Source organism: Bidens hawaiensis, unplaced genomic scaffold, assembly GCF_021521415.1.
Source record: "Bidens hawaiensis isolate Kalapana, Puna unplaced genomic scaffold, B.hawaiensis_p1.1 tig00049292_1, whole genome shotgun sequence".
NCBI classification, from domain to species: Eukaryota; Viridiplantae; Streptophyta; class Magnoliopsida; order Asterales; family Asteraceae; genus Bidens; species Bidens hawaiensis.
Window position 1 is genome coordinate 116,146 of NW_027498834.1, and position 17,947 is coordinate 134,092.

At 34.6% G+C, this 17,947-nt stretch overlaps 2 protein-coding genes across 2 annotated transcripts; both read right to left on the reverse strand.

Moving 5' to 3' along the window:
* Positions 1 to 4,608: 4,608 nt before the first annotated feature.
* On the reverse strand, positions 4,609 to 6,511 carry LOC143597969 (putative inorganic phosphate transporter 1-9). Its single transcript, XM_077076323.1, has 2 exons — positions 5,682 to 6,511; positions 4,609 to 5,555 (listed from the first exon to the last, which is right to left on the reverse strand). Exons 1-2 carry the CDS (start codon positions 6,425 to 6,427, stop codon positions 4,670 to 4,672), a joined length of 1,632 nt encoding a protein of 543 aa, XP_076932438.1. The 5' UTR covers positions 6,428 to 6,511; the 3' UTR covers positions 4,609 to 4,669.
* A 3,022-nt stretch (positions 6,512 to 9,533) lies between these two features.
* LOC143597975 (putative inorganic phosphate transporter 1-9) lies at positions 9,534 to 12,356 on the reverse strand. The gene is made up of 2 exons (XM_077076326.1): positions 11,362 to 12,356; positions 9,534 to 10,927 (listed from the first exon to the last, which is right to left on the reverse strand). The coding sequence occupies exons 1-2, from the start codon at positions 12,105 to 12,107 to the stop codon at positions 10,018 to 10,020; spliced, it is 1,656 nt and encodes a 551-aa protein (XP_076932441.1). The 5' UTR covers positions 12,108 to 12,356; the 3' UTR covers positions 9,534 to 10,017.
* Positions 12,357 to 17,947: the final 5,591 nt, after the last annotated feature.

Sequence of the window (17,947 nt, forward strand, 5' to 3'; positions counted from 1 at the left end):
GTTTCTTGGTTGACTCAAACACAAGAATTTATATGAAATATAGATACTAAAAAACGTATGTTTTTTGGAACTTACCTGGGAGTTTCCTTGTGATAAAATCCTTAGCATATGCTGCATGACACTTGTTATTAACAATATCTTTGATGTCGTCAATGTTAAGGTTTCTAGCTCGTTTGTTTGTTTTCGTACGTGATGCATGTGTTTCATATATCACGAAATTCATATTAATAATCATATTATAGGGTATATATAATATACCCTATAGTATGATTATTTATGATTTGATCTAATTACCACCGCAAGCTAATTAAGGGCATATAGCGACTTGCAGCTTGGTTCGTTGAAACATGAATCTATGAGTTGGCATGGGTTTTATAGAGATGTCTGCGACTTGTGATTTGAAACCCTACATATATAAATTGTACATGAAGCTTTCCTTTTATAGGGATTAAGTGCTCACAAGAGGCGAACACAAACACGAATACGAAAGCAAATAAAGAACACTAGGATTTAACGCGGTTTGATCTAAACTTATCTATATCCACTAACAGCAACCAGAGTTTATTCGTCTTCAACGGATTAATATTGTAATTTCTTCATCTTCATGTTCTTGTAAAAATCTTGATTCAACTCTTAGTAAACGTAAACTTAATCTTGATCCTGTATGTGTGTGGTCTTGATTAAGTCTTATGTTAGAACTAATAATAATCAATTAAGTGTTAAGGAACATGTGCATGACATCTAGTTTTCAATGATAGACTAAAACTATTATATGTCATATTGTATTAAATAATTCATTATCAAAACATCAAAGTTGATTAAAGTTTAAACCATATTTTCCCAATATAAAGAAACTGAAATCGAATGATAAAAGACTGATATTTGCAACACACACAATTCGTTAAAATTAATAACACCAAAAGTATGTTTTTAATCAACGAAAAACAATTCAAATTACTAGAATAAACATAGCTCAGGTTTCAACAATAACGAATCATCAACCAGGAGGTGATTACAAAAAACAATTAGCCAATTATAAAAACGAAAAAAATAAATACTATCAATATAAAATTCTTCATTAGAAATATAATTAACCAAAGTTCATAGAGGAAATGAGTAAAATAACCAAATGAACACACACTTTCGCGTCAACAGGCAGCGTTGAATTCCCGACAGCCAAAGATTGCTGTCCTTTCAACTCTTTTGATTCCCTAATTCTTGTGGGCCTCATTGTCCACATAAATAGCACACTATTATGGAGTAGTTTATTAGGCTAGCCAACTCATGATTAGAGCCCATATTTCTTAATTTCTTTCAAGTGCTAGCCCAACTCTCCATTTCTTTTAATACTTCTTCATATTTCCTTTGATGTAAACCTCCAAGTCTCCAACGACTTTGTTCTTTCTTTTCCTATTACACGTATATAAAAAACCAAAATGTCTTTAATCTTCTTTTCTTTTTTTTCTTTATTTCACTTGATATCAATTTTTGTCATCATTTGGCTTATTTTAATTGCAAGACACGATGTTAAATTATAAATATATATATTCCAGTACAATCGAATATAATAAGTTCGGTTTAACCCGTTTTCATTTTAATCTACGTAATATAAAAACCAACGAAATATATGTAGAAACATGGATCACTTTTTATATTAAAATTAATACAAATAATAATAATGATACTCTCGTTATTAACATGAGAAAATAAGTGGTACAAATATCGTAATACAAAATAACCAATAAACAATAAAAACATAACAATTATGTTAAATGATTCAACTCAAGAACTTCATATGATAAAGTTTTCCAACTTGTTATTCAACAACATCTTCTTGTAATCCCCTTGAGAAAAACATAAAAATAAAATTTCTAATTTTTACCACAACAGCAGCAACCGGTAGTCTCTTTGGCTGCAAGAATGAACAAAACAAAAGTTAACAGTAGAGGCTGAGGCACGTGTTCAACACGCTTCTCTTAAAACAGATTTCGTGCCTCTACATAAGCCAACGCGTCTGTCTCCCAGGGTACAACAGCTGAAGCAGTTTGTACTGCCGGAGATGTCCACACGCCCGAGGTTACACCAGGTAAATGGTGTTAGAACTTGTAGAAAAATAGAATAAATGGTAGATGAATCAAGTAGAGAAACTCATCTCTATAGGTTTCCAACATATGATTATTTAAAGCTTTCTTCTTCACTAATAACTCTTCATGCATGCATGCATTTTTCCTTAAAGTTTTTAACTTGTATTTTTTCCAGCCCTCTAAAAATGAGGCACATAGCCTATTATGTATAAGAGTTATGGATGATGAAGAAATTCTCTTAATTAGAAATTTAATTAGAGATATAAAGTCTAATTAAAACTAATCAAATTAATAAAGAGCTTTACTCAAAAGTTTTTCACCATGTGAAGAATTTAATATTAATATAAATTCTAATAAATTAAACAAGTGACATAAAGAATTTAATATTAATAATATAATAAATTTCCATTCATATTATTAAATTTTCCAACAATCCCCAACATGAATGAAGATTGATCAAAACACTCAAAATATCCAATGTAAACTCAATAGTTAAGTATTGCAGGAAGGTAGGTGTTAGCTTTGAACCTTCCTTTGTGAAGCGTACTTAGTCTCCTAGCGGTTAGTAGACGTGATGTCCTTGAACAAACCCCCATTTGTGTAGACGACAATACACTTCACACAATACTCTCCCTAGCCGGGCACATCCCCTCATTGTCGCGTCCATTATGGTCCTGGAACACTAGCCTGGTTCCGTGAAAGCTCTAGGAATTGCGCACCCCTATAATTTCATTTGAAGCGACAGCACTTCTCTTTCACTTAGGTGATTATCCATGAATCATTAAAAGCATTTGTGTTATAATGATTTACACAAATCATTAATCATATATTATGCTTAGCCTCACAACATGTGACTGTTGTTAAGGAATGGACTAGGAAGTAATTAGACTCCCTTTATAATTTAGGAGGCTCTCTCTCTCTATATATATATATATATATATATATATATATATATATATTATCTTATGTGTCAACTTATACATAAGCTACGCCTCCACATGAACCACCCTTAGATATATAATTAGGTTGTCCTATTGAACTTAGATCTTGGGATCTCCATACAACTAAGTTAGGTTTCCTTTATATACCCTTTTTCATGGGCTTTAGTCTCATTCCACAACTTGATATATACTAAACCCTCAGGTTGTTGAATACATAACATTATCTTTGACTCTGTCTAGTCACTACAGATAACTTGCATAGTTGAGATCAGTTGTCATGATGTGTTCTTAACTTATAAATTAATTTTGCCTATTGTCAACTTTCTAAGACTATAATTAACCTCAGTGGCCACCTGACTCTGGTTATAATACTTGTCTTGTAAGATACACTTATCATTAAGGCAAACACATCTCCATTATGCACTACGGCCTTTTTGTTCTCCAATAAGTCGTGTGTTTGCAATGTTAGATTGGATTACAATAATCCTCATTGCTAAAACTTCTAAGTTCAAATGCAAGACACCTCCACATTTAAGTGCTATTGGATAACATAATGGGGTAAAGAAGAGTATAGTTATTATTATTTGTATTAATTTTAATATAAAAAGTGACTCATGTTCCTACAATCTTAAAACAGATTTCGCGCCTCTACATAAGACAACACATCTGTCTCCCAGTGTACAACAGCCGAAGCAGTTTGTACTGCTGGAGATGTCCACACGCCCGAGGTTACATCAGGTAAATGGTTTTAGAACTTGTAGAAAAATAGAATAAATGGTAGATGAATCAAGTAGAGAAACTCATCTCTATAGGTTTCCAACATATGATTCTTCAAAGCTTTCTTTTTCACTAATAACTCTTCATGCATGCATGCATTTTTCCTAGAAGTTTTTAACTTGTATTTTTTCTAGCCCTCTAAAAATGAGGCACATAGCCTGTTATGTATAAGAGTTATGGATGATGAAGAAACTCTCTTAATTAGAAATTTAATTAGAGATATAAAGTCTAATTAAAACTAATCAAATTAATAAAGAGCTCTACTCAAAAGTTTTTCACCATATAAAGAATTTAATATTAATATAAATTCTAATAAATTAAACTAGTGACATAAAGAATTTAATATTAATAATATAATAAATTTCCATTTATATTATTCAATTTTCCAACAATATAATATATTTATTTTAACAATATTGATGTATTTATATTCATACAAATTATAAATATATATACAAAATACCGTGTACACAAATTGCAGTGATCAAACATGTGCCATCGCCTTGACTGGTTGTATTGTGAAACCCGTATTACTTGTCTATGTTTTTTGTCCCGACTAAAACTAATATGTCTAACCAGCTTTGTTTTTTTGGAGTTACCTGGTTGATTGTTCTAGAGACATCTTTGAAAAGAAAATGGGTTCAAATGACTTTATATAATGATTATATTATATGGTTATACACATTATTATATTATTAATTTTACCTACAACCTAAATCATTGACCATGACAAGCTCTAGTCTTCATAGTTGAAAGTAAACGTAATTTTCCTTATTACTTAAATAATTATTATATAAACTGCAAACCATGATTTAACCATCTATCATCTATGTAAGTAATAATCTAGTATATACTTCGGCTAAGCAATCATTCACCGGGGTTTATCTCATTTCGTTTAGCCCAAGGCCAAAATCTCACGAACCAAACACCGGTGAACTCATCAACATTCTCATTCTCCTCCAATAACCGACCCATTGTCTCTCTTGTAAAAAAATACGTTACAAAAAACCCCAAAACACAAACACAACCCATCACCATTAATGAATGTGACACCCCATGCCCATGAGATTCACGTGAAGCCCACAAAAACCCGATGGACCCGATTATCGCACCTACTTTTCCTACCGCACCCGAAATCCCATGGCAAGTTGCACGAAACCTTGCGGGGAAAAGCTCCGATGGAACTATGAACGTGGTTGTGTTTGGTCCGAAATTAGAAAAGAAGAAAGTAAGTCCATATAGAATAATGGAACCTACACCTGGATCAGATCCCCAACCGCGAGTATTAACCTTTGCGATTGTGAACAAGCATACAGCCATAAAAAATAACCCGGCTGCCTGGATCTTGACTCTCCCAACGTAATCAATCATGTAAACTGTCACGAAATATCCAGGGATCGTCACACAGATTGCAACGAGTGCTTGGAATTTTGCTATCTGCAATGCATCTTTGTATATATTCATGTGGCTCTTTGGAGTCATGTGGCCTCCAAATACATGATATTGGAACATGTTGAGACTGTAGAAGACGATATCGATGAGAAACCAACTGAGGGATGCCGCAATGAGATCAAGACCATGTCGTCTGAAAAATTCGCGAGAGAATAAAGGGTAGGTGTTTGAGAAAGATGTGCGAGCGTTGGTTGTGTTCATCATCTCTACATCTTCCTGGATTGTACTTAATGGTACATTCATCACTTTCCCTATGTCTTTTGCTGCTTGTAATGTGTTTTTCTCTACCAATGCCGTGTACCTGTAGAAGCAGTAGCCTTTATATGGAAACAAAATTAACATATACACTCTTGTGAGGCAGGTCATGTTAGGACCCACCCTAAGTTTGTAAAAAGGGATACGTTTGGCGGCACCAAAAGAAAATTACCGTGCCGTTTCAGGCATCTTCATCCGCAAATAGTAAGTCATAGATGCTGGAATTGCACCAATCATGAGAATGAGTCGCCACGCCAAGTCCGCCTCTGGTGGGACCTGGGAAATGTTTGCAGATGGTGCAAGTTCGGATGGCCTCGTTAGCTTGTGCTCGTCGGCGCTAGCTTCAAAAATGGAGAACACAATCATGGAAACGAGCGAACTCAAAAGTATCCCGAACCCTTGCATGGAGAACACACCAGCAATAAACGCTCCTCGAGTCCGCTTATTGGCAAACTCCGCCATAATAGTGGCTGATAAAGGGTAATCGCCTCCAATTCCGATCCCAAGCAAGAACCGAAAGAACCCAAGACTCACAAACACCATTGATGGCAATTTAGAGAGTGATAATCCGCATCCAATAGACCCCACCACCATCATCACTAGAGAAACTCCATATGCACGACGACGCCCTACACGGTCACCAAGCTGGCAGAAAACCAGTTGACCAATCACGGCCCCCATTAACGCGACACCAATCATCGTAGAGGTAATGATGGTTGGAACCTCAAACCATTTTGTCTGGTCCACGGCTCTATGTATCTTAGGATAATATATCCTTCCTATCATTCTCATGACGAAAGGGATGCAAAATAAATCGTAACTGTCGGTAAATAAACCCATACCTGCGATTATTATCGCTTTAAAGTGGTAATATTGTGTCTTGGCAACATCTAGAGCCGATAAAACTTTCAGTGCCATTTTAGTGTAATTTCTTGACTAGATAATAAACACAAGTTAGCAAACATATATATTGATATTGACATAAATAATATACATGTCAATGGAAACTGCCCGGGAGTTTCCTAGTCAAAATCTTGAGCCGATGCTAGGTAAGCCAATAAGACGTTTGATGATGTCAAGATCTTTGAATATGACAATGTCAAGGTTTATCGTTTGTTTTGACACCCATAAATTCTAAATCAACACCCCATTTGCTGCGATCATTTAAGCACCATTTCAAGGTAAGTTTTACATCAATCTAAACGTATTCGTTTTTCCGATCAAAGTCTTAACACATCATTTTGAAATTCAGACAAACCTTAATGGGGTTAACTTATTTTTAACGGAGACCCAATGAGAAAATAATAATATAAAAGGTAGAACTGGTTGTAAGAATATTCTTAGATGAGATTATTATCGTTTAATTTTAAAAAGATGGTATTATAAAAATCCAATTTTCAAAATAGAGTTATACAAGGGAGATGTGAAATTGACTTTGATTGTATGATAACATATGGTTCGATACATGTAGAGGTCATTGGAGCTATATAATATATAGTTTGGGCTCATTACGACCGAAGAACTATATATATTCGTCTGTATGATTTTCTATCAATATAAAACACCTGCCGCTATCTTTTTAGATATATCACGAATTTGTTTTTTCGTTTTTCTCTTTGGTTGTTACTCAAATCCTCAAACCGAAACGAAGCATTCAGCTAGCACTAAAAAGGCTACTCCTAGTAGAAGTGGTAGAATTATTCCAAGTATTTCAGCTGTAACTGCTATGTACATTTTCTATTTTCTATTCACTCAGGATCTGGCCTGGTCGACCCGAAACCGATCGTGTCTCACCGCAACACATGAGTTCAGTCTTACTAATTATGATCATAACAATATATTTTTTATACTATGACCCGAGTAGGTATTTCTCTTAGGCGCCAAGAATGCTAACAACGCCTCTAATGCCTTGATACAACTAGCTAGGCCGCATGCCCTTCAATATCTTTTTTTGTATGTATAAACAAATGAAATTATAGTTTTGTTATTGTTATATATATCCGATATTCATATAATCATATCAGCATATATCTTGCTTACTTGTTATGGGAAAAATATATAAAATTAAAATGAGAAAATACTTATTATTTAGGCAAATATAATATCACGGGGAAGGAAATTGCTAAAGAAGTTCATATATAATTGGAAAATTATTATTTATTGTTTTTGTCCGTATCATAATAGCTGCATCCAGAATACAAAATTCAAAGTCAACTTCGTAGAAAAGGACAGATGTAATGTCACTGGGACTCTTGACTTATAAACCACACGAATTTTCTTTCTTAGAAAGATCCCTTTTTGGCGATACTTCAGTCTTCATAGTCCAACCTTCCTACAATCCTCCACAAAGTCATTTGAGGTTTTTGTTTCTAGAAACCTAGACCAGCTAATAAGTAACTTATTGCATGTCTTAGCATTTTTTTAACAACTAAAACAGTCTTCAAACTATTATTTGCATACGATCATGGAATAATTAAGTTTCAAAACGGTTGGACCGTGAACCAGCCTGGCTAAGCCTATTGAATCGTTCCCTGTTGAACCTATCGCTTATTGGTCGACAAGATTTTCAGTATTCATTTTACATTTCCTTTCCTTCAAAAACGCATTTGATGGTTCATATTCCCTTTCTTATTTATGTTTTAATAAACTTACAAAGTCATATCAAAACAGAAAGTATTTTCATATTTTTTTTATACTTGATATATATAACGGTCTTAATGTGATATTATTTACAACATCATCTGACTGTTTTGAAATCTAATCTAACCAGTCCGACTAGTTCAGTTGATGAACCGGCCAGTAAGATGACTGGTTTGTTATCTGATTCTAAAAAAATTGCTTACAATCCTAATGACTTACTAAATTTAACATGAGAATACAGGTTGCAAACTTTTTGGGTTTTGATAAATACGAGTCTAGTTACCTCTTGAAGTAATTATAAGAAAATGCTAAAGGATACAAATATTTCATGACATTTCAAGATCTAATGATGTGCTATTAAAAATATCTGAACCAAGATGTAAATATATGTAATTGATTTAGCCCAACCAGACGACCCGGGCCCTCAACGCAATAACCACGTACGATCCAATCCATTTTTCCAAACTCATCTAGCCCGAATAATAAAGAAGCCCATTCGTTATATTCAATATTCAAGTATTCATTGAGGGGAATCTTTCCCAAGCCGAAAGCTGCAACGGTAATATAACACCGCCAATCTCGATCAACTTAATATCAATGGCATTACAAAGATTTCTGTACAAAATAGGAAGAACAACACTGCTCCAATTGTTGGCGGATTCAGAAAATAATGTTCCACCGATTACAAGTAAAAGTATTGCTCTTTCTCGTGCATGCATCAGTAGGAATATCAAGAAGTTAAGTTGCTTGAGTGGCGTTTAGAATAAACGAGGAGTTTATTTATAGCGATCTCATTTCATCACTGGTGATCATATTACTGGTAAATTCATAAAAACTTGATATATTTCCTCGTTTAACCATTTAAGTTCAATGCCACACAATACAATACCATCAATAGGTAAACCAAACAAAGTTGCCAGATCTTCTAAGGCAGATATTAGAGTCTCGGGGTCTCACACTGAACGACGCCATTGAAACTAGCTGCACGTATAAAATGCATGATGTTATCAGAGATTGGATTTTCACTAATTCGTAAGACCTGCTATTCCTGGTCACCCCTTATCAACCAAAGTACACAATCATCTTTCAAATTCTCTGGTTGATTAAAAGCATATCTGGTTGTTTGATTATTTATTAAGAACAACAAAACATTCGCTAAAGGACTTAAACTGAAACATAATGCCAATTTTTTAACAAGGTCAGAAACAATAATATTGAAACTGAAACATAATGCCAATTGTATGATTAATGTTGATAAATTTGTTTTTTTTATAAATGAGATAGCTGCCATTTGTAGACCAGGCTTATTCGTCAATACCATCTTCGATTAACTTCATATTAACCGCCAATACAATATGGAATAAGAAAAGGCTGTGTGACATGCTAGAGGAGAGATTTTTGCCAAATCATGATTAAGATCAGTCGCAGTACGAATGGCCAATAAGTTTTGGTTACTTGAGCTTTTGCCAAATCGTACTTATTTCTAATAGCATATATGATTAGGGTGTTTTCGATTGATAACCAATCTTACATTCTCTTATTCTATCTCTTACACAACTATAATTTGGCCTTATTTGCAAATACGAGACGAATAACCCCAAATGTGATTTGAAAAACATGTTTCATAGTTTACCGGTTAGATCTTGATTGCTTGAAATGATTTTTGTGTTCTATTTTGAGTCATTAGCTAGTTTCAATGAAAATGTTATAATAACAAACACGCCAATCTCTTTAAATCAATATAACGAATAAAATATGATATACACGCGTGGTTATTTTTCTTAAACTTTCATCTAACAATCTATCTCTAGTCATCACCTCTAATGCCTATAAAGTATTTATGGTTGTAATCTAAACAATAAGAATATCTACATATGATAAAGAGACGTTGTTTCACCAGTGTTAATATCATTTCTTCTAGCCCAAGCCTTATGAGGCCAAAATCTCACGAACCAAACACCGGTGAACTCATCAACATTCTCATTCTCTTCCAATGACCGACCCATTGTCTCTCTTGTAAAAAAATACGTCACAAAAAACCCTAAAACGCAAACCACGCCCATGAAAGCTAACGTATGCGACGCAGCATGATGATCACGAGAAGCCCACAAAAACCCAATTGACCCGATTATCGCCCCTACTTTTCCAAACGCACCGGAAATCCCATGGCAAGTTGCACGAAACCTAGCTGGGAACAACTCCGCTGGAACTATGAACGTGGTCGTGTTTGGCCCAAAATTTGAGAAAAAGAAAGTAAGTCCATAGAGAATAATGAAACCGAAATTTTGCTTGGAACCCCAATCGCCCTTGTTAACTTTTGCGATTGAGAACAAGCTTACCGCCATGAAAAAGAACCCGGCGGCCTGAATCTTGACTCGCCCGATGTAATCAATCAGGTAAACTGTCACAACATATCCAGGGATCGTTGCACAGATAGCAATGAGTGCTTGGAATTTTGCGATCTGCATTGCATCTTTGTATAGATTAATGTTTTCTTTCCGTTTCATATAGCCGCTAAATGCATGATATTGGAATATGTTGAGGCTGTAGAAGACAATATCGATGAGAAACCAATTGATGGATGCCGCCATAAGATCACGACCATGTCGTCGGAAAAACTCCCTAGAGAAGAAAGGGTAGGTATTCGACAAAGCAGCGTGAGTGTTCGGAGTCTCCATCATCTCGACATCTTCTTGGATTGTACTGAGTGGTACATCCATCACTTTCCCTATATCTTTTGCTGCCTGTAATGTGTTTTTCTCGACCAAAGCCGTAAATCTGTAATTTTAAAAATGTTAAGTTTTGGTTGATTATTACAAGATGTAGAACTAGGTAACTCCTTTTTGTATATCAGTAATATATATTGTTTTGTAACGATTGTGTTTTCAACAATTACAGTAAAATAAAGACAAAGGAAAATTAAAATAAAAAAGTTTGTACTTAGATAAGTAGATTACTAAAATGATTTTAAGTAACAACTTATTAAAACAGTCTAAACTATATATTAAATGAACTGTTAAGAAATGATGATCTTGACATCCAAATAATTCATTGTCCACCCTAATAAAATCTTTAATGTGTGTTTGTTGTTTCATGATACATTTGTACCACAAAAGAATTATCTAGTTTAATTTATAAATCTTTCCAAAAACCATCCAAATATACTAGTGGTTAAAGTTCCTAAATAGAATGAATTAAGGAGTTGTTCATACCGTGCGGTTTCAGGCATCTTCATCCGCCAATAGTAAGTCATAAATGCTGGAATTGCACCAAACATGAGAATGAGCCGCCATGCCAAGTCCGACTCAGGCGGGACCGGAGCATTGACTTCTGATGGTGCGAGGTCGGACGGCCTCTTTATCCCGTTCCCATGGGCACTAGCTTCAAAAAGGGAGCAAACTATCATGGAAACAAGCGAACTCAAAAGTATCCCAAACCCTTGCATTGAGAACACACCCGCAATAAACGCTCCACGAGTCCGCTTGTTAGCGAACTCGGCCATAATAGTAGCCGATAACGGGTAATCCCCTCCTATTCCAATCCCGAGCAAGAACCGAAAGAACCCAAGGACCACAAACACCATTGATGTCAAATTAGATAGTGATAATCCACATCCAATAGACCCCACCACCATCATCACCAGAGAAATACCATAAACACGACGGCGTCCCACACGATCTCCTAGCCGGCCAAAAACCAGTTGACCAATCACGGCCCCCATTAACGCGACCCCTATCATCGTTGAGGTAATGGCGGTTGGAACCTCAAACCATTTCTTCTTGTCCCCGTCTCTGTGTATCTCAGGATAATATATCCTTCCTATCATTCTCATGATAAGAGGGATACAAAACAAATCGTAACTATCAGTAAACAAACCCATACCCGCGATTATGATCGCTTTAAAATGGTAATATTGTGTCTTGGCAACATCAAGAGCTGATAAAACTTTGAGCGCCATTTTTCAGATTAGTTTATGGATTGATTCAAACAGAAGACTTTATAAGAAATATAAATTCTAAAAAAATAAATGATTGGAAACTGCCTGGGAGTTTCCAAGTTATAAATTTTTAGCATATTCTTCCGAAGACTTTTGAGAGAAACAATATCTTTCAAGTCGTCAGTGAATAGGTTTCTTGTTTGTTTGTGTGTGTGATTCATGTGGTGCCATTTGGTTGAATTACATAACAAATGAATTTAAGGTTCTGACAAAGATGATACAATAATAACGTGTTGCTCACTGGCATTTTTCATTTAATTTTAATATCTATATCGTTGATATTATTTCTAAAACTTACTCCCTCTCTTCCTATCAAAGTGTCTTACTTTAAATAACAAGAAGTTTAAATTAAATTAAATTATTGTTTTCTTTGTTTATCAAATGACAATAATGTCCTTAGAAATTGGGTCTTTCAATATCTTTTATTAATGTTACTTATGTGTGTTTAAGGGTAAACTTAGAAATTGGTTAATAAATTTAAAAAATGAACATGTGTAATAAGATAAATAAAAATGAAAATATGAACACCTTTTAATGAAACGGAGAGAATAAATGTTTTAGTATTACTAGTCAACCTTTCTAGAGTAATGCACAAGTCTTGTTTGTGTTTTAATAACATGATCATTTGGCTAGGAAGTATCAATGACGCATAGGTTTGAATATTTAATTTCTAGAAATTGTAATTATGTTAAATCCATTGATACACGTCTTCATTAAAAATTTAAAAGTATGTCAGTCGACAGTTAGCTTCAATCAGTTATTTAGTTACATCAATTGAAAAATCTAAAGGAAATTACACTATTAGTACCAGTGGTTAATTAACAATGTTCGACGTCACCAAGCCAAAGGAAATCTCGATGAACTAAAATAGTTTGATAACACTAAAATCATTGATATAAAAATAAAGAAAGTTATAATTATTAATATACAATCTAGTTCAAGGATCCTTTAAATTTTAATTTATAGTAGTTTGGTGGTGTAACTTTTTGTTTCATGAATTGAAAACACAAATTGAATCCAACATTAAACCTACAAATTTTGGTTTAGTCTAGACGGGATTTTGCTAGTTTCTCATCGAAGTAGCTAGTAAATACGTTTAGCCAAAAAAGGCTGAGTTCGATACTATTTGGTTAGTTATGTGTTATGTTTAAGCTCACGTGAATTCTTTTAGTTTCTATTAGATTCGAATAGATAACTTATTAAACCTGTTTATAGTATAAGTTATAGTGGGTTTACTAGGTAAAGTTGATGCACAATGTAATAGCTATGTGAGAAGAAATGCGTCTGACTTATAAACAAAAAAAGTTTGTAATTATTGTTTAGAGTTAGCCTAGGTCTTCAAAATGAATTTTTTGTGTTTGGATGGCCGGATATGAGGAAAATATGTGTTTGTGGATTTTACAGAGGTTTCCTCTTTGGTGGGATTAGAGAGTAGTGGTTTCACAGTCAGTCAAGTTGCTTTAAAAACTGTTTTATGTAAGGTGACTAAACATGAGAAGACATGTCTTGACAACCAACATGTATTTATTCATTTTTCTTTTGACACTTTTGGTTTTCTCACACCTGAAGCTGTGGAGTTTCTTAGCTGAGCGCAACAGGTCACGCATAGAACTTTATGACTCCAAGATCAGATACCGTAGTTTTTAAAAGACTAAATTTTGCAATTCAAAAAAAAAATAATGGCGAAACTTGTTGCCCGGTTACCTTCTATTTCAATACAATCACTAAGTTTCATTTAATTTGTTTTGAATGAACAACTTTTTTTTCATGATACTAAAACAGAAAAATAGAAAAAATTAACAGAGAAAAATCATAAATGAACACCAGTAAATATTAAAATATTTGGAAGGAAACTGCTAGGGAATTTCATATATAGCTGAAGTAAATTGTTTGTTTGATTGTTTTGATCATATAATAAAAGCAACGTCTTGTGACCTTGCAGTTAATTACTATTTGTATTATACTTGAATTACGAAAGAAACTAGAATACCGTTATCGAAAAACACACAGTCAACTTTACTAGAAAAAAACTGATGTAAATAACGCCTACGGGACACTTGATTATTTAGTTACAACCTACACAAAGTTTCATTCTTGGAAAGAGACCTATTGGCAAGGCAGTCTCCAGGAATTTATATGCCTCGGCTGAGTCGAAATAAAAAGGCCCGTAGACTCTAACGAGTAACGAAATATTATAAACAAAAAAGGTTTGGGCCTTATGTAAATGGGATATTTGTTTGGTTTAAATAATTAAACTTTTAAATGATCTTACTTGGTTATGATTTATGTTGTGTAAAAAACTTTGTGTATAAAAATAAACTAAAAAATGTCTCAAGTGAGACTAGAATTTGCAACATTTTGCTTGAAAGTCATACCCCTTTACCACTTAACCAAACTAGTTATTGTATAGTTAGAGTAAAACATTAAATATACATATTATTTTTTCATAAAAAATACATATATAAAAAAATTGTGCCCCCGAAAATTAAGTGTCTCGGCCGGTCGCCCACATCGCCCTATGCCCGAGCCGCCCCTGCCTATTGGCGATATATGATGTCACTAGCATATTTGGCAAGCGAACCTTCCTCTTTATCAAAGCCTTAAAGACAGGGTTGCACCCACCAGAATTTAAATACCACAGATGAGTCAAAATATAATATCTGGAAATCATAATGAAATATATAAGCTAATTTTATTTTTTTTTTTAATTTAGTTTTGGCCCAATAATTTAAAACTTTAAATAGATTATGTATAAAAAAAACTTTGATCGCAATATATTTAAGATGATTAATATTTATACCTATTTTTTTATACAGTAAAGTGCCAAGAACGTCCTTAGGGTTTGGTCAATTATGCGATTTTAGTTCAAAAAATTTGTTTTTTTGCAACCAGACCATTCACGTTTAACAAGTGTTGCCAATTTCATCCAATTTGATAACTCCGTTGTTTTTTAACCTTAAGCCATGGGCAATAATGTCATATTACATTTTTGTTTATAAAAAGTCAAAAACGAATAAAATAGGGCCCTTAAAAAACAGATATAAATAAAAAATAACTCATTAAAAGAAAATTGTAAAAGCATTGTTTTAACATCCTCCTTCTCAAACCTCCATTTCTGCAACTCCGGCCAACTTCATCATAACCGGCCACCATTTCCTACATGTAACCACCATCTCTGCACATAAACGTGTTTAAGCAAGCTCATGATCAACGATCACACTGCTCATAAACGTGTTTAAAAAATATGTATATTTATTCATAAAAATTTTTCCTCTTAAATTACGGGTATTGACCGGTTATCAGGCCCGCACAACCCTAGGGCCGGTTACGCAATCAAAAGGGTAATTAATTTTCAGATTAATATATTTCTTGATTGATTCAAACAGAAGACTTTATAAGAAATTCAAAGAATAAAAATACGTGATTAATAATTGCTTGTGAGTTTCCAAGTGATAATTTTGCTACTGAGGACTTTTGAGATATAAATAGTAAAGAAGTTTCTTGTTTGTTTTTGTGTGTGATGCATTTGCTGCCATTTGGTTAATGAATTTATTGTTTTGAAAAAAATTCACATAATAATAACATGTTGCTTATTGGTATTTTTAATTTAGTTTTGATTTCTATAGTCATTGATATTACTTCTAAAACCATACTTAGCCACCTCTGTCCTGGACTTAAATTCCCCTCCCTTTATTCTCTCATGTGATCCACCAACCGAACCCAATGGAACATTTTATATCTTCGAAGGATGGGGCTACCTATTGTTTAACGCGGACAATTGATGCTAGTGAAGTGTTTTTGGAAACTCAGTTGGTGATGGCTGATTTGCAACATGGCAAGTTAATTTGGCAAGTTACTAAAAATACACCAGGCTCGTTAAGGTTCGTTTTTACCCCTACGTACACAAATTAGGTTAAACATTGCACTGATCAAACTACTAAACTAACACATGCAGGAGATGAGAACTAAATTAGATTAACAAACAAAACAATAAGGATTAATAATCGGTCAATTTCAGAACATATAACGAAATTAAAATAGTAACAAACACACACATAAGTTAATTGAGGTTCGAGCGGCTACCGTAGAATTTGGCAAGTTAATTGAGGCTGATTTGCAACTTGCAAGGTCGATTAAATGAGGTTCGAGCGGTTGTTATTGGTGAAGGTAGAGAAAATGGTTGCAAATGAATTGTTTGACAGCTAACATATGGGGACAGGCAATGTATCCAAAGCAAATTGAATAAGAGGCGTGAAATCTAGCTCTGGGGTGTTTGGGCTAAGATTTTAATTGGCTGTTCGAATTAAACTCACTTTCTGGGATGTGGATATTATTGGGAGATTTTAATGATGTGAGGGACCAGTCGGAAAGTGTCAATTGAGAATTCAATGCGCTAAATGCTTATTCGTAATGGTTGCAAATTTGATGGAGTATAACATCCGCGGCAACAAATTTACATATACATTAGCGATAAAGGGGATCAAATGAGCAAGGTTGATCAGTGCTTGGTGAGTAATAGTTTTCTTGATATATGACCACTGGCCTATTTAAGTATTTAACTAACCTAGATAAGGATAGATCCAATCATTGCCGATTACTCTTATCAACGGTACTGCCAATGGACTATGGTCATATCCGCATTGAATTCTTTAACTCTCGGCTCGAATTCCCGGTGTTTGTTTTGCTGATCTTTTAAATAATCTGGCTCAGCCGATTCAGGTTTGGCTACAAAGCTTAAATGGCTTAAAGGACGGGTTAAAAAGATAAGGAACAACACAAATTAGTACACTCGGAAATGGAACAAAGGGCTTAAAGTAAAAAGTTTGTGGTGGAGTTGAAGATTTAAGGAAACCGAAGGTCGAAAAAAATCAAGGGTTGAATGGGCTTCGGATGGCGACGAGAATTCATTCTAGTTTCTTCCATGGCATCATGAACGCTAATTATATCAACAACATCTAGTTTCTTCGATAGTTTGTGGACAAACAATCCAACAGGTTATAAAGAACAGTTCGAGGCCTCACTTATTATGCCCTAATCTCTCTGTTCTCTCCGATGAGGAGGCGGACTCTCGCGTAATGTCATTCTCCTCGTCTAAGATTGACTATGCTATTTGGGAGTATGATCGGGAGTGATCCCCGAGCTGGAAGATTTTACTTTCCATTTGTGGAGAGGTGCTAGGCTTAGTTTCAGTTGGGTTTTGATAAAAATTTTGAGCACTTTTATATGTGCGGTTCTTTAAATCGCGGGTGTACAACGTTTTTTCCTGCTCTTATATGACTTCCGTCCGATAAGCCTCATTGGGTCTATCAACAAAGTGTTGTCAAAAGTTTCGGTAAATCGATTTAAGGGAGTACTTAATAAATTGATCTCAGAGGAACAAACGGCTATCTTGTACGGAAGAAGCATTATGGATGTCCTGCTAGAGATAGCGAAGGGTGTGGTATTCAAAGGGGACAAGGACAAAACATTTAACTCGTTAAACTGGCATTTCTTGGATGATATTATGGGGCTAAAAATTTTCCTTCCAAAATGGAGAAAATGGATCATGGCGGTATTACAATCGGGTGCGCCTTTGGTTCGGGTAAAAGGGTCTCCTACGTACGAGTTACCTTGTTTTACGGATTAAGACATGGAGACCCATTATCACCGTTCTTATTCATTATTGCCATTATAGAGGTAGGGTACGGAGAAGACCCAAATACCCTTAAGTATTACCCGCGGGTCAATCAGAAGTCCCTCATAAGGCACCCGCGGGACATATGGATCACCCGCATAATTATTTGAGGAAGGAGCACCCTCAC

What these genes read in the sequence shown, in the direction of transcription:
- LOC143597975 (XM_077076326.1), bottom strand. Translation starts at nt 12,107, where the DNA reads ATGGCGCTCAAAGTTTTATCAGCTCTTGATGTTGCCAAGACACAATAT. An exon ending in AAGATGCCTGAAACCGCACG is followed by an intron (nt 10,928 to 11,361) that starts GTATGAACAACT and finishes TTAAAATTACAG; the next exon opens with ATTTACGGCTTTGGTCGAGA.
- LOC143597969 (XM_077076323.1), bottom strand. Translation starts at nt 6,427, where the DNA reads ATGGCACTGAAAGTTTTATCGGCTCTAGATGTTGCCAAGACACAATAT. An exon ending in AAGATGCCTGAAACGGCACG is followed by an intron (nt 5,556 to 5,681) that starts GTAATTTTCTTT and finishes CTGCTTCTACAG; the next exon opens with GTACACGGCATTGGTAGAGA.